Raw genomic sequence first — 14394 nt, forward strand, 5'->3', positions numbered from 1 at the left:
TTAAATGTGAATATGATATTGTATTTCATTCATTTCAATTGAACTAAAGCTGATAGTGAAGCATTTTAATGCCTATGTTATATGAGTTCGATCTTGAATGACATGATATACATGTTTAGATAATTTGAATGCAAGGAATGTGTGAAAGAGCAAATTTGTAATAAATCTGCTTGGGACAGCAACTGTAGCGTGATTTTGGAAAATCACCATAAATTGTGGAAATTGAATTAGAAGCTGAATAAATTATGAAATTAAAGCTTAATGATTCTAGTTTCTTATAAAAGAAACTGTGTAAGCAAAAGAATTTTAGATAATGAGATATTTGAAGTGGAGTGAGACAGAGTCAAAATGACTTTGAAATCCCCTGTTCTGTCTTTAGAAAATCATTGTAAATTGTACAATGATGATTATAAGATACAATTTATATTCTTAGACTCCTTAATGAGTATAGTTTCAAATGAAGTAAACGATAACATATTTCGAATTCTGTATAATGAGAAAATTGATTTGTAGTGAAGAGTGGTCAGAATAGTCAAACAGTGAAACAGGGGAAACTTCAATAAAAATCTGGTATTGATTGGTCAAACCAAAAATTCTGAAAATTTTATGGATGGAAGATATATAAGTCTATTTTCAGGAAAAATTAACGGCAGTTTATTTGGAGTTTCTTATCGCCATTTATAAATAATTTAGTGACTGTTGCTCAGGAAAACAGCTTGTAGTGAATTTGTGATTTTGTTGCAAACATGGTTAAAACTAGTTAATGAGATACTTTTCGAGTTCTTATGATCTTATTTGTGATTTCAATATTTTTTTTTAATTGAGTTCAGATTCAAGTGAGGTGAATTTGCTAAATATGCATTATGTTCATGGATACTTGGCCGAAATGGCAATTACCTAGGAATGATTTCTTGAAAATTTGAAATAATCGATCTATAAGTAAATTAATTGTTTGCATTGCTTAAAACTTACTAAGCATTGAAGCTTACTCTGTGTTCTCTTTTCCATTCCTTATAGGTTTATCCTTTAGTTCGAGTTAGAAGAGCCGGAGATATAATCACACTATCGAGCAATTATGTGAGTTAAGAAGATGGTATGTCATCATGATTTAAGGCATGCATAGGATAGACTATAGGTAGAATGATATTTTGACTTTGTATACATTATAGCCATGTGAAGATGGCTCGCTTATTTTGTTTAGAGAAACCTTATAATTGAACTAATGTGTTGAAATGTGTCAGTTATAACTTGATAGAAGTTTTGTTCAGTCAAGTAATACTTCATAACCTTATTCCGGCAACGGATACGGGTTAGGAGCGTTACATTTAGTGGTATCAGAGCTATAGTTTAGTCGATTTTCGGACTAACCTAGCGTGTGTGAGTCTAGATATACATGCCATATTACTACTCGTGATAGTGTGACATCTCCCGGCTCTAACGAAATTATTTTGTAAGACAGATATGCTTTCCAACCGAGCTAATTCTGATAGTGCAGAATGTTATACTCAGACGTTTGAGTGAAAATGTGCTGGTGATGAGTTGAAACTCATAAAAGGTATGAATTAGAATGCATGATATTCTGCTATTGATAAATGTTATAATTATATGAGTATATGAGTTGTGATGTGGGTAAATGATGGTTGTGTGAATATTTTGACTTAGAATATATGATTTGATTTAGCGTATGAGCTATGTGTTAAGTACCAAGTGATCATAAGTAAATGATTGCTAGATGTTTGAGAATGCGGAATTAGTAATGAACTATTCGTTCATAATAGTATGTGTGATGTGCATGCTTACGTAAGTGTTAAAATGGTTGGCTTTACAACCCTCACCCCCTCATCGGTAAAGCATTGTAATGAGATCCGTACTATATGGATTAAATACGCTTACGAGTGTGAAATTACAGAGTTTCGTGGTTGAAAGATTAGTATTGTGATCATATAAGAGAATGAGTCCGCAAGTGAAGACAGTAACAGAAAAGATATTGGATCATGTTGAAGACCATTCGTTATATGCCAATTCACTGTTAAAGAAGAAGTTGAATTCGATGAGATGAAAGTATGCAGGTATGATGTCTAAAGAACGTATTAATTGGAAGTTTTTCTAAATTGATTTCTGTTAGTAATGGGATATTGTGAAATCAGTGATGATAGAATTAGACAGTAGGATAATGTTTGAATTGAAATGATAGCTGAGTGCAGTGGTTATAGTCGGGTAGTTACTACGTTTTCTTCTGGGCAAATGATTATAGTCTTTGGGGTTCTGAACGAGAATCTTTATGTGTTTTACGATCGACAATCATGTGATTAATCTTATCAAATGATGAGTAGTTATTGGCTGAGCTAGAGACTAAATTGATGTTTAATCAGCAAATTTGTGAGGCTAAGAGGTTTGTCAGTGAATTACAAGTTAAAAATGGTACAATGTAAATTGATTTCTGATTTAGAATTTCAGATTGGAACCGACAATCATTCGTTGTGTCGAGATAGAGTTCGTGTATTGAGAAATCCAGAGATTTTACAACAATTGTGACATCTAGCACAGTGGTGATTATCTTTCCGTACGGGGAGTACTAAAAGAGTACCAGTTTTTATTGTTCAAATGGAGACACGAGGATTATATCGTGTTACTAAAATAAACTACTGTGAGCTTTGGGTATGGAGTTACTTTGTCACACTGTGTTCTAGAACTTGAAAGCAACCGAGAAAGACATTTATTATTGGTTAAGTTTCCGTATAATAATAATGGTTATGAGATGAATGTTAAGATATCATTGTATGAGAGAGGTATGGTTGCAATTACTGAACTTTGTTGTATTGAATTGAATTTTGATAAAAAGAATTTCGGGGTTGATGTGATTGGAAAGAGTGAGGGGAAATAAAAGTAATTCGTGACCGTCTAAAAGCAGTTTCAGATTGGCAGAAAATATATGTGGGCTTGATGTGCAAAAGCATTGAATTTTCAATTAGAAAATTGAGTATTTGTGAAAGTATTATAGTGGGAGTAGAATTTTTCGATTTAGCTATAAAGAGAAGTTGAGTTCGCAATTCATCGGATTGAATGAGATTATTAGTAGAACTTGGAAAGACCCGTAATGTGTTTCTTATATATATGATGTGATGATACAAATAAGATCCTTTATCTATAGTATCTCTTACAGAAGTAGAAACTCAGCTTGTTATGATGTATAGCAAAGAGCAGATCATAATCTTAGCTTATGAGATTGAAAAGCTGAGAAATCTGAGGCTAGGTGAGAAATTGATGCGCCTAGTGAAAGTAAATCTAATTTATTTCCTGGTAAGATTTTCGAGGACGAAAATCCCTAAAGGGGGGAGAGTTGTAACAGCCCGTTTTTAGGGTTAATCAGAACAGTGGTTTCGGGGCCACTAAATCCGAGGAGTAGGTTTGTAAATATTATATTTAATATTTATGAGTTATAGGTTTGTAAATATTATATTTAATATTTATGAGTTAATTGTGAGTTTAAAAAAGGTTTTTGATATTTGTGATTTTTGTTTTATAAGCGATTTATTAAGCTCAAGTGGTATGACCCTAAGGTCAAGTGGGTTTAGAAAATGAGGTATCGAGACCTCATTTTTATAAACCAAGTCATAAATATTTTTATAAATATTTACGGAGTGGCAATAAGATAATATTAAAGTTTCGTTGAAAAATTTTATTGTTTTGATAGTTAATTAAGCAAAAAGGACTAAATCGCGCAAAGCGTAAAAGTTGTGTTCTATAAGTTAAAGATATTAAATAGCTATGGAATTAAATAGTGGGAGTCCTTAAGTGGTAATTATTCCATAATTGTTGATAGTGGAATTCCATGGCTTGGTATAATGGAAATTATTAATGTATATTAAGGTTAAATATGGTATTTGGTAATTATAAAAAAAAAAGACCTAAACAAAGGTCTAAAATCCAATTCAATTTTTGGAAGGAACGAACAACTTTACCTCTGGGGACCCCTTGTTGATTTTCGATCTCCTCAGATCTTCTCTGGAATCCACACCATATGCCTCCAGTTCTTTTCATTTTAGTTTTCCACTTTGTCTCTTTCTATTCTTTTTGTTGTCATTTACTGTTTGTTTATTGAGAAATTCTTTCCTTGAAAGCGATTTGCTGGGTTGATTCCGGATCTGGATTTGCATGTATAAAATATTATAGAATGTTAGTTTCTGAAATTTTGATTTATCAGATTTACTCACGGAGTTGTAGTTCTGCTTGTATTTTGATCGATGTATTTATAGGCTTGGGTTAATTTTGGTTTTTCATTTTACTCTAACTGTTTTGAACCAATCGTTTTTTTTAAATGATTGTTATCATGCATTATTTTATTTCGTTACCGTTAACTTTAGTCTCTGATTTGTAAATTGGATTAATAGGCCGCTGTTAAGTTAATAGTTTAATAGTGGTTATAATTTAACGAGAATGACAATCTGTTCATTATAGCTTCTTTGGCTTTAACATTTTAATTTATTTCATTTTCCTGGACGTGCGTTCCTTTCATGTCTCTCCTTGATTTTCTTATATAAAATGGCTGCCTATAATACAAAACGATTTTCCAGTCCTCATACCTGCACAGTTCTTTCGAAATGATAATTATTGTAATTGTAGGAATTGGATGAACAACTTAGAGATTGATATCAAGTCGAATACTAACTGTGTAAGGAATCACGTAGTTTGTGTTCTAATTATTTGCTAAAGTGGAGGAAAATGTTTGAACTCTTTCAGTGAATTCATGCGCATTATTTATTTATTATTACTATTAATGAGAGGTGTAGTTACTCCGGCATCATTAATATCTGCTCATCTTTCATCTTTTGTTTTCATATACTCTTAAATGCATTATATTTGTTGCAAGTTCCTTAACTAAAAAAAAATTACTGCTGAATTAATGGTGTAATTCAGATCTGAATAGTCAATATGGGAGGAGGGTTCAGAGTACTGCCTCTGGTTAGACCATTTCTTTCATTTCTGCCTGAAGTTCAGAGTGCTGACAGGAAAATTCCTTTTAGAGAGAAGGTCATCTGTACTGCCGTCTCCCTCTTCATCTTTTTGGTGTGCAGTCAGCTTCCACTATATGGAATACACTCTACGACAAGTGCTGATCTTTTCTATTGGATGCGTGTTATCCTTGCATCAAACCGTGGAACTGTTATGGAACTTGGTATTACCCCCATTGTGACATCTGGATTGGTGATGCAACTCCTGGCTGGTTCAAAAATCATCGAGGTGGACAACAGTGTTCGTGAGGATCGAGCACTCCTATTGGCAAAAGTAGAATTCGGATTTGGATCGGGGGAAAATCAAAATGGTCGACTAGTCGTCTCGTTCCGATTATCATCTTCCGAGATAAGTCCTTAAGTAATTATATTTGATTTGCTGCGCGCTTAAGATTATATAATATGATAAGTAATTATTTGATGTTTACAAGTTCGATTTGCAATAAGTATATTGAATTTCGGCTATAAAGCCGAATATGAAATGGATGATTTATGTATATAATGTGGCCGAATGACTATTAAGTGATGATGTGAAAGTGTGTAATATGTGTATACAATTTTATTGTACTTGTTTGTATATAGTCGAATGGTTATTAAAAGTGAAACTAGTATAATGAAAAGATTATGTGTTCCTTGTGTATGATTATTGAACCGAAAGTTAAAAGGTAGGTGTACATTTTGTGCTTATATTTGAATGAAGCAGTTAAATTGCTAATATGAAATGTTCTGTGAAATGTGTTAACATGCGAACAAATATGCAAGACACTGGAAATGTATCCGGGCTAAAGTCCCGCAGGCTTCGTGCTGGAAATATATCCGGGCCAAAGTCCCGCAGGCTTCGTGCTAGAAATGTATCCGGGCTAAAGTCCCGCAGGCTTCGTGCTGGAAATATATCCGGGCCAAAGTCCCGCAGGCTTCGTGCTGGAAATGTATTCGGGCTAAAGTCCCGCAGGCTTCGTGCTGGAAATGTATCCGGGCCAAAGTCCCGCAGGCTTCGTGCGGGAAATGTATCCGGGTTAAAGTCCCGTAGGCTTTGTACTGGTAATATAATTTCGGGGTTTATACCTAGTAGGCCAAGTGCCGATGAATTTGATAAAAGTATAAAATTACAAGATCCTACACTAAGTTGACAAATTGAAAGTGCATTACATATTAAGTTGGCCAGGTATGTATCATATACGCGTATGCGATTTTGATTTGAATTAAATTATAAATATATAAAGTGATGCATCTGTGAATAAGTGTTATGACTATAAATGTGATTGTGATATATTCGGTAAATGTGTGAAGTTATGTGAAGTGATTCTATGTTTACATTCAAATATAAACACTTGGTCCTTGTGGAAAGGTTTGTGGAAGTATATGATTTTATTTTTAGGTGATTACGATCTTGGAAAATTAAATGTGAATATGATATTGTATTTCATTCATTTCAATTGAACTAAAGCTGATAGTGAAGCATTTTAATGCCTATGTTATATGAGTTCGATCTTGAATGACATGATATACATGTTTAGATAATTTGAATGCAAGGAATGTGTGAAAGAGCAAATTTGTAATAAATTGCTTGGGACAGCAACTGTAGCGTGATTTTGGAAAATCACCATAAATTGTGGAAATTGAATTAGAAGCTGAATAAATTATGAAATTAAAGCTTAATGATTCTAGTTTCTTATAAAATAAACCGTGTAAGCAAAAGAATTTTAGATAATGAGATATTTGAAGTGGAGTGAGACAGAGTCAAAATGACTTTGAAATCCCCTGTTCTATCTTTAGAAAATCATTGTAAATTGTACAATGATGATTATAAGATAAAATTTATATTCTTAGACTCCTTAATGAGTATAGTTTCAAATGAAGTAAATGATAACATATTTCGAATTCTGTATAATGAGAAAATTGATTTGTAGTGAAGAGTGGTTAGAATAGTTAAACAGTGAAACAGGGGAAACTTCAATAAAAATATGGTATTGATTGGTCAAACCAAAAATTCTGAAAATTTTATGGATGGAAGATATATAAGTCAATTTTCAGGAAAAATTAACGGCAGTTTATTTGGAGTTTCTTATCGCCAGTTATAAATAATTTAGTGACTGTTGCTCAGGAAAACAGCTTGTAGTGAATTTGTGATTTTGTTGCAAACATGGTTAAAACTAGTTAATGAGATACTTTTCGAGTTCTTATGATCTTATTTGTGATTTCAATATTTTGTTTTAATTGAGTTCAGATTCAAGTGAGGTGAATTTGCTAAATATGCATTATGTTCATAGATACTTGGCCGAAATGGCAATTACCTAGGAATGATTTCTTGAAAATTTGAAATAATCGATATATAAGTAAATTAATTGTTTGCATTGCTTAAAACTTACTAAGCATTGAAGCTTACTCTGTGTTCTCTTTTCCATTCCTTATAGGTTTATCCTTTATTTCGAGTTGGAAGAGCCGGAGATATCATCACACTATCGAGTCATTATGTGAGTTAAAAAGATGGTATGTCATCATGATTTAAGGCATGCATAGGATAGACTATAGGTAGAATGATATTTTGACTTTGTATACATTATAACCATGCGAAGATGGCTCGCTTATTTTGTTTAGAGAAGCCTTATAATTGAACTAATGTGTTGAAATGTGTTAGTTATAACTTGATAGAAGTTTTGTTCAGTCAAGTAATACTTCATAACCTTATTCCGGCAACGGATACGGGTTAGGAGCGTTACAATCTCCGTCGATAGTCTCTTTCATTTCTGCAACTTATTGTTTGTCCTATTTCTCCTTTTGCTTCCAACCAAAACGAAACTTAGTGACAGCATTTTTAACTTCTTTTTCTTCTAGTTTTTCTTTTGAAGTCATAAGAAAACCTAGCAATATCTTTCTATACATATAGAATTATATGGTTCATTCCACAGTTTAGCTCCTGTCTTTAGAACTTAGTTCTCATATATCCTTCACACTATTTTCAGTGAATTTTGATTGTCTCAGGTTATTGTGTCTTATTCTTAACTGGTCAAGCATGCTGAAAAGCTGTCTCCGTTTATTGCGGTGTTGGTTTGATAGGAACAAGCTGCTGAGCAGTTTAATATTGTCATACCAAGAATTCCTGCATATTTTAGGGCCAAGAAGAAACAAGTAATGTAGTTGATTATGGTTATCTCACTATCTGTTCTTTTCAAGTTTGGAAATTAGGAGAAGGTTGTGAATCCATTGTTTGAGAAGCATCCAAAGCAATTCGGTATTGGAGGAGCTTTACCTCCAAAGAAGGATCTGCACCATTTTGTGAAGTGGCCTAAGGTTGTTCGTATTCAAAGGAAAAAGAGGATCCCTAAGCTGAGGTTGAAAGTCCCACCAGCACTGAACCAGTTTACAAAGACTCTTGATAAAAAACTTGGTATGTGATAAAATCATCGCCTGTAAGCTGAATGGGTTAATTTCTATTAAATCTAGGAAGATACATAGTAAAATGGTTTTATAAATTTGGAAAAATAATGAAGAGGGTATTATTTAGTCTGAAACAAAGGATGTCAACAGTAATTAATTAAAAAATCTTTCTTTAAAGTTAGGATTCATTGGAAAATGAAGATTTAAATTTGTTTAATGTCAATTAAAAAAAGAAACTACATTAGCATGCGCCAGTGCCATGTTTCCTACTCAGACAGTTCCTAATAAATCCTATATTTAATTGGATAAAAGGCTATGAATTTATCTTCGAACGTTTAGTTAATTAAAGCTAAGCTAGTTTTCCGTATTCGGCCACACATATTTAAGTAGCAAGGGAAATTAATAAATGCAGTTTTCCCAATTTTTTATGGCTACTGATAGGCTGATATTCTATGTTGGAATGGTGTGTTAGAGAACACCACAACTGGAACTGTAAACATTGGGAGTGAAGACTGTGCAAAACTTGTTGAGAATACTTCTCTTCAATTCTAGCCCTTCATTTCATTAACGCGGGACTATCTTGCTCGTCATCTTTTCTGGTTAGTCCACCTCCCACCCATTCAATCACACACTCTTCTCATTTCTTTTAGATGACTTTGACCCAAGAAGCTTATGTATAATTAAAAAAAATATAAAATAAAATGAAATCTGGTTTTTCAAAAGTTTAACTGGATATCTGCATTTCTATGTACTTATTTGCTCACCATACAGTACAATCCTATTTAAATTTGAACGTATTATTTGTGTTTGACCACTACACTTTGTAAGAAAGAAAGATGACCGAATGGAGATCTGAGAGATTTTCTTGTGTTTAAACTTCGAATAAGCTTCAGTCACTCCGTCTAAGACTCAAAGAATTTGTCTGAACCCCATCACCGTATTATAATATAGCTGAGTTCTAATATTCTCATATCTGTCTTGAAGGTGGATGATGTTGGGGCACTACCTTAGAGGCCTCGAGTATCGGTTAGAGCTAATGGAGCTTCTGTCATTGACAAGCAGTCCTGGCAATAATAGTTGTGGTGATGAGTAGGTTGTTTAGAATTGCTCTCTGATTCCAGTGCTACCATCTGTATATATGTGTCTAAATCGGCATATCGACTAACTTCTTTTACAGGAAGAGGTAAGAATCGGACAAGATTAGGCCCTTCACTCTCTTGTAGATGGCGAATTGTTTTTATGTATAAAAATGATACATTGTTTTGTGTTAGTGTCGAGTTTAGCGTTGGTATGTTAATGTTTTTTACCCAGAAATGGAGAAACCTTGTTGATAATGCTCATTATTAGTTGCATTAAGATTTGCTTTGAACCATCTTGAATGTCATTGTTGCAAGCCTAAACTAATAAAAAGGCAATTTAATTGTCGCTTTATATTAGCCCTTAATTATTTCTTTAATTTTTTTGATTTCTTTAGTGTCAACTTTCAAATTTTAGTGAAAATCTTCTTCTTTGGACGAAAAATTTGACCGATCTGTTAAAATTTTAATGGTACTACGTTTTTTAAGATTTTAACATTTTGAAAATTTTTATTAATTTTATCATGTGTGGACTGCCAATAACTTTTTCGAAAAAAACTAATTTGATTAAAATTTGAATTTTGATGGTGAAAATGATAAAAATGAAAGAATAAGTGTTAAATTTGTGATTATGCTATGAAGAAGCCCTCATATATTTTGTGCACTTTTTCCTTTTAATTTGTATTCTAGTTAGTGGTTAATGTGCAAATATGTTTTAGTTAAAAATTGAATTTTGTTATTATACTTTTGGTTACTGTATAAAGCCTCAATGCTTCTTTGCATAGTTCTAAATATGCCTTTGTATGTTTTTGTTTTTCTGCAGTTCTACTTCTATTGAACAGTTATGGCTTGGCTGAAACATTTAGCCATGCTTTTTATTGGTTCCTTATCTATACATGGTTACCAATAAGTGTTAAAAAAATGTTTTTCCTCTTGTTATTACCTGCCATTGAGCTGCTCTAGACACAAACATACACATATCTTTTGGCTTTCTTTCTCTCTCTTAATTTTCACATTAAATTTTAAGATGAAACATATGAATGGGGTTTCCACCTCTAAATGTAGCTAGTAATCAACAAGTTGTAAACATCTTGTGTTTAATATACCCTATCCACCTCCATATTAAATCAATCATGATTATATTGTCAGGCAGTTATCCACGGACTACTTTTATCAACTTTGGATGATCCTAATAGAAAACTTTGCATAGCAATCAGTATGGTTGTAGCAGCTATTGCAGTCTACGACTGGCCAGAAAGTTGGCCAGACTTGTTGCCATTCTCCTAAAGTTGATTGGTGATCAAACTAGCATGAATAGAGGTAAGAAATATAGCATTCGTGCTCTAATTAATACTATTGCTTTTTGTTTCCTTATCTTGAACATTTTCTCTTCATGTTTGGGTGGTTTGATAGCCGTCCTAGATGGTTTATGTAGATGCCTTTTTTTGTAATAACTTAGTTTTGAATGATTGATGGCTATTCTTTCTAACCTTTTTCATAAAGTTCTGTTTGTATTTAATTATGTTATTATTAGTATACTCTGAGAATTTGGTGTCTGGTGAAGGATTCATTGCTTATTTATGTTTTGGTTGTTATTAAGGAGGTTTGTGTAGATATAAATCTTCTCATCTGGTTATCTATTATTTTTCCTTATCTATTTTTTTCTTTTTTAACTCAGATTTGTTACTGTTTACTATTTAGTCATATGGTAGCTAATTTTATGAGAAGATTTCTAGTTTGATTCTGCCTATATTATAAAAACTTGAATTGATAGATAAAAAGAATTTAAGTGAAGTGATAACATATATTACATTTAAAAAGAGAATGCATGTTTAAATTTTGAAGGTAATATTATTGAAAGAGACAGATACAAACTTCAAATATAATATTAATAGTAAATTTGACAAGAAAAATATAAAAAAATCATAAAAACTGAGTTTTAAACCAAAAGAGGAAGGGCAAATGTTAAGTTGAAATTAGAAACCTGTTGATTGTATACCCGAGGGGCCTCTGAGCAGGAACTGTGTTTGTACTTTGCATTTCGTGTTTAAATGTTTTAAATTTTCATATAAATTACAAGAGAAATAATTTGCTTTTTTTCACAAGGTACATCCATATCTTGTTTTTAGCGTTAGTAACAATTGTGGTTGTTTTGAGACCTCATGATTAGTTAAAACTAATAAGTAAAAAAACCATCAATAATTGAGGTTTTTTATATGATAGAAGATATTTTTTATGCTGTTATATCATTCATAAAAGTTAAATTTTTTTCGATGTTAATTTTAGATGTTAACTTTGAAGTACATTTGTCCAATTCTCAATGCATTTTCTTATATATTTTCTATCCAACATCCATTCTTTGGTCACAAAATGATTAAAATATATATGATTAAAATCATAGACTTCTTTTGATGTTTTTGTCTTATATATGATTAAAATATATATGATCTAAAAGTAAGAGAGAAGGAACTTAAAGCAAAAGAGGCTGAACTAAATAAGCGTGAACAGGTAATTTGTTGTTGGCTGTTTACAGTCAAGTGAGGCTGGCCCTTAAATAATAAGTGTGGTGCTTCCGATTTATTTTTTCGGTATTCGATATCAATTGTGATAAGTTGTTCCTTTCGAATTGCAGTTACAAATTATACAGATTTCTGAAGTAATTTAAATATTGCTATATTGGCACAAAAAAATCAAAACCATAGTTTTTTTATCTGAATTTCCAATTCATATTTCAGTTTAGTTTTTCTGGCTGAATGCTTGTAAAATATCTTTATGTTCTGTAGTCTTTTTATTATGAAAATACTAAAATTATGCAATGACTTGATTCTTATATGTTCGGATGCAATATGTAACTGTGTTGTATGTAAGGTGATTTTGCTATTCATTTTGCTCTTAGATTAATTTGTCCTTGTAGTAACTGAATGTTAACTTTATATTTTGCAGGAGTTGAGAAGGAAAGAGGATGCAATAGCACAGGTAGGTTCTTTTTTATTTTTTATCTTGATGAGTCCCGAGTTTATCCATTACCAGTTTGATTTTGACATGAGTTTTTGACATGAGTCCCTTAAACATCTTTTACTTTTTTCTTCCACAAGTTTAACGTCTTTCCATTAGAGTTTCATCGGCAAGTTTATCTCCTCTTCCTTTTGATCAACATTTTCAATACTTTGCGTTCAAGATTCCCTATATGCTAGAGGTATAGAGTTCAAACTTTTGCATGAGCTTGTTTTTCAGCAACTATGGCATTTTTCGCTCATCTTCAACGATTAGACATTTCAAAGTGACTAAAGATAATACCAAATTTGTTTGAATGAAAAATAATAACTTTATCAATGCTATTGGACATAGAAATTAAGATTATGATAACTAAAAACCTGTGATATTTGTAAGCTTAATAAAAAAAGTGAAACATGTTATGAGTCACATGAAATCGAGAAAGGAGATAGACATTAAACACGTGAGGTTCGTCATGACATCTCCTTTAACCTTCATTTGACCCTTTTTGTCTTTTTTATATATGGCTACTTATTTTCTTTTTGAGGCCTTTACAAGTCCCTTAACATGAAACTGGACTTATGCCTGTCACTTATTTACAGCGACATTAGCATTTACGATTAGCCTAGCATCAGTTTTTTTATTATGGGTTTACTTTTTACTGATTTCACTTTTATGGGTTTACTTTTTACTGATTTCACTTTGATTACAGTAAATGGTATAGCTAATTTCCTTGTTTTGCTCAATCAGGTGACCGAGATTCCGTTTAACAATTTTCTTTATTGTTGGAACAAGTCTTAACCAAGATCAAGATCAAAGTACTTCACTAAGTTATATATGCAGGCATTTCAATACTTTGGCTTCATCTAAGCTTGAACCAACCCTCTGTTGTATATTGTTTCTTCTTCTTTTCTGATCTTTTTCCTTTGTTTAATGAGAGGTGATGATGATTTGGCATTATTTTCTCACTAGGATGGATTTTGTTTTAGAAATTGTAATACTTTGTGTGTGTGTGTGTGTGTGTGTGTGTGTGTGTGTTTATGTATTAAATTACATATTGAATCAATATTTATGTATTAAATTTAAATTCATTAATTTTTATATTTAGTTTTGAAGTTTAAACTTCAATGGAAAATTTAATTTAATTAATATTTTTTATTTATCCTTAAAAGTATATAGTTTAAAGTTTAAATTTTAAAAATTAAACATAATATAATATTTAACATAGAAATAGATATTATTTAATTAAAATAAAATAATTTTTTTAAAGGTCATGACTTTTAGCGGCGTTTGTAGGAAAAGTGTCGCTAAAAGTCATGTTTTTTAGCGGCGTTTTTGGGAAAAGTGCCGCTAAACAGTCATGATCTTTAGCGGCATTTGTGGGAAAAGCGCCGCTAAAAGGTCATGATCTTTAGTGGCGTTTCTGGGAAAAGCGCCAAAGGTCATGACCTTTAGTGGCCTTTTTTTTTCATAAACGCCACAAAATGTTAGTGGCGTTTTTTGCGGCGTTTGTAAAAGTGCCGAAAATAGTTTTGGCGGCACTTATAACAAACGCTATAGGCCCAAAAAAATGCCGCTAAAAACTTGTTTTGCTGTAGTGAATTTAACGGAAAAGTCCGTGCAGTGGTGTGGCCACCTTTGAGTCCCTCGAAGCACCGACGCACCTAAGACTAGGGATTAATTGCGTAGATAAATAGAAGGGTGAGTTTATGAAAACTCAATGTGTAATCCCTTAAAAAACATACAGTCAATTATGCAGTAGGCAAATACAGTCTGGGCCTAAGCCTGCATCAGTGACAGTTCAGTTTCAGTTAGAGCTTTAGCCCATCCAGTAACAGTATCAGTGTGGGCCTTAGCCTATTTTAGTGACAGTAGCACTACAGTTATACAATTAGAAATCCTACCCAACTAGCCTCTACACTCCACTTCGTCTA

General features: G+C 32.3%; 1 protein-coding gene and 1 long non-coding RNA gene across 8 annotated transcripts; both read left to right on the forward strand.

Moving 5' to 3' along the window:
- Window positions 1–889: 889 nt before the first annotated feature.
- Window positions 890–13561, forward strand: LOC107896889 (uncharacterized). 6 transcript variants are annotated; one of them, XR_005903305.1, is made up of 7 exons: window positions 890–1093; window positions 8187–8400; window positions 8863–8989; window positions 9375–9573; window positions 10616–10786; window positions 12410–12442; window positions 13211–13561. It is a non-coding gene; the product is annotated as an uncharacterized lncRNA (long non-coding RNA). The 6 variants fall into 6 exon arrangements; XR_001683923.2 differs by lacking the exon at window positions 890–1093 and adding an exon at window positions 7426–7502; XR_001683924.2 differs by lacking the exon at window positions 890–1093 and adding an exon at window positions 7427–7502 and having other exon boundaries at window positions 7995–8400.
- On the forward strand, window positions 3923–5727 carry LOC121208337 (protein transport protein Sec61 subunit alpha-like). 2 transcript variants are annotated; one of them, XM_041078901.1, is made up of 2 exons: window positions 3923–4672; window positions 4918–5727. In XM_041078901.1, exon 2 carries the CDS (start codon window positions 4933–4935, stop codon window positions 5371–5373), a length of 441 nt encoding a protein of 146 aa, XP_040934835.1. In that variant the 5' UTR covers window positions 3923–4672; window positions 4918–4932; the 3' UTR covers window positions 5374–5727. The 2 variants fall into 2 exon arrangements, with proteins under 2 accessions (XP_040934835.1, XP_040934834.1); XM_041078900.1 differs by having other exon boundaries at window positions 3924–4176.
- Window positions 13562–14394: the final 833 nt, after the last annotated feature.

Source organism: Gossypium hirsutum, chromosome A10 (genome assembly GCF_007990345.1).
Source record: "Gossypium hirsutum isolate 1008001.06 chromosome A10, Gossypium_hirsutum_v2.1, whole genome shotgun sequence".
Classification (NCBI taxonomy): Eukaryota; Viridiplantae; Streptophyta; class Magnoliopsida; order Malvales; family Malvaceae; genus Gossypium; species Gossypium hirsutum.

Coding starts and splice junctions, on each gene's coding strand:
- LOC121208337 (XM_041078901.1), top strand. CDS start 4,933: ATGGGAGGAGGGTTCAGAGTACTGCCTCTGGTTAGACCATTTCTTTCA.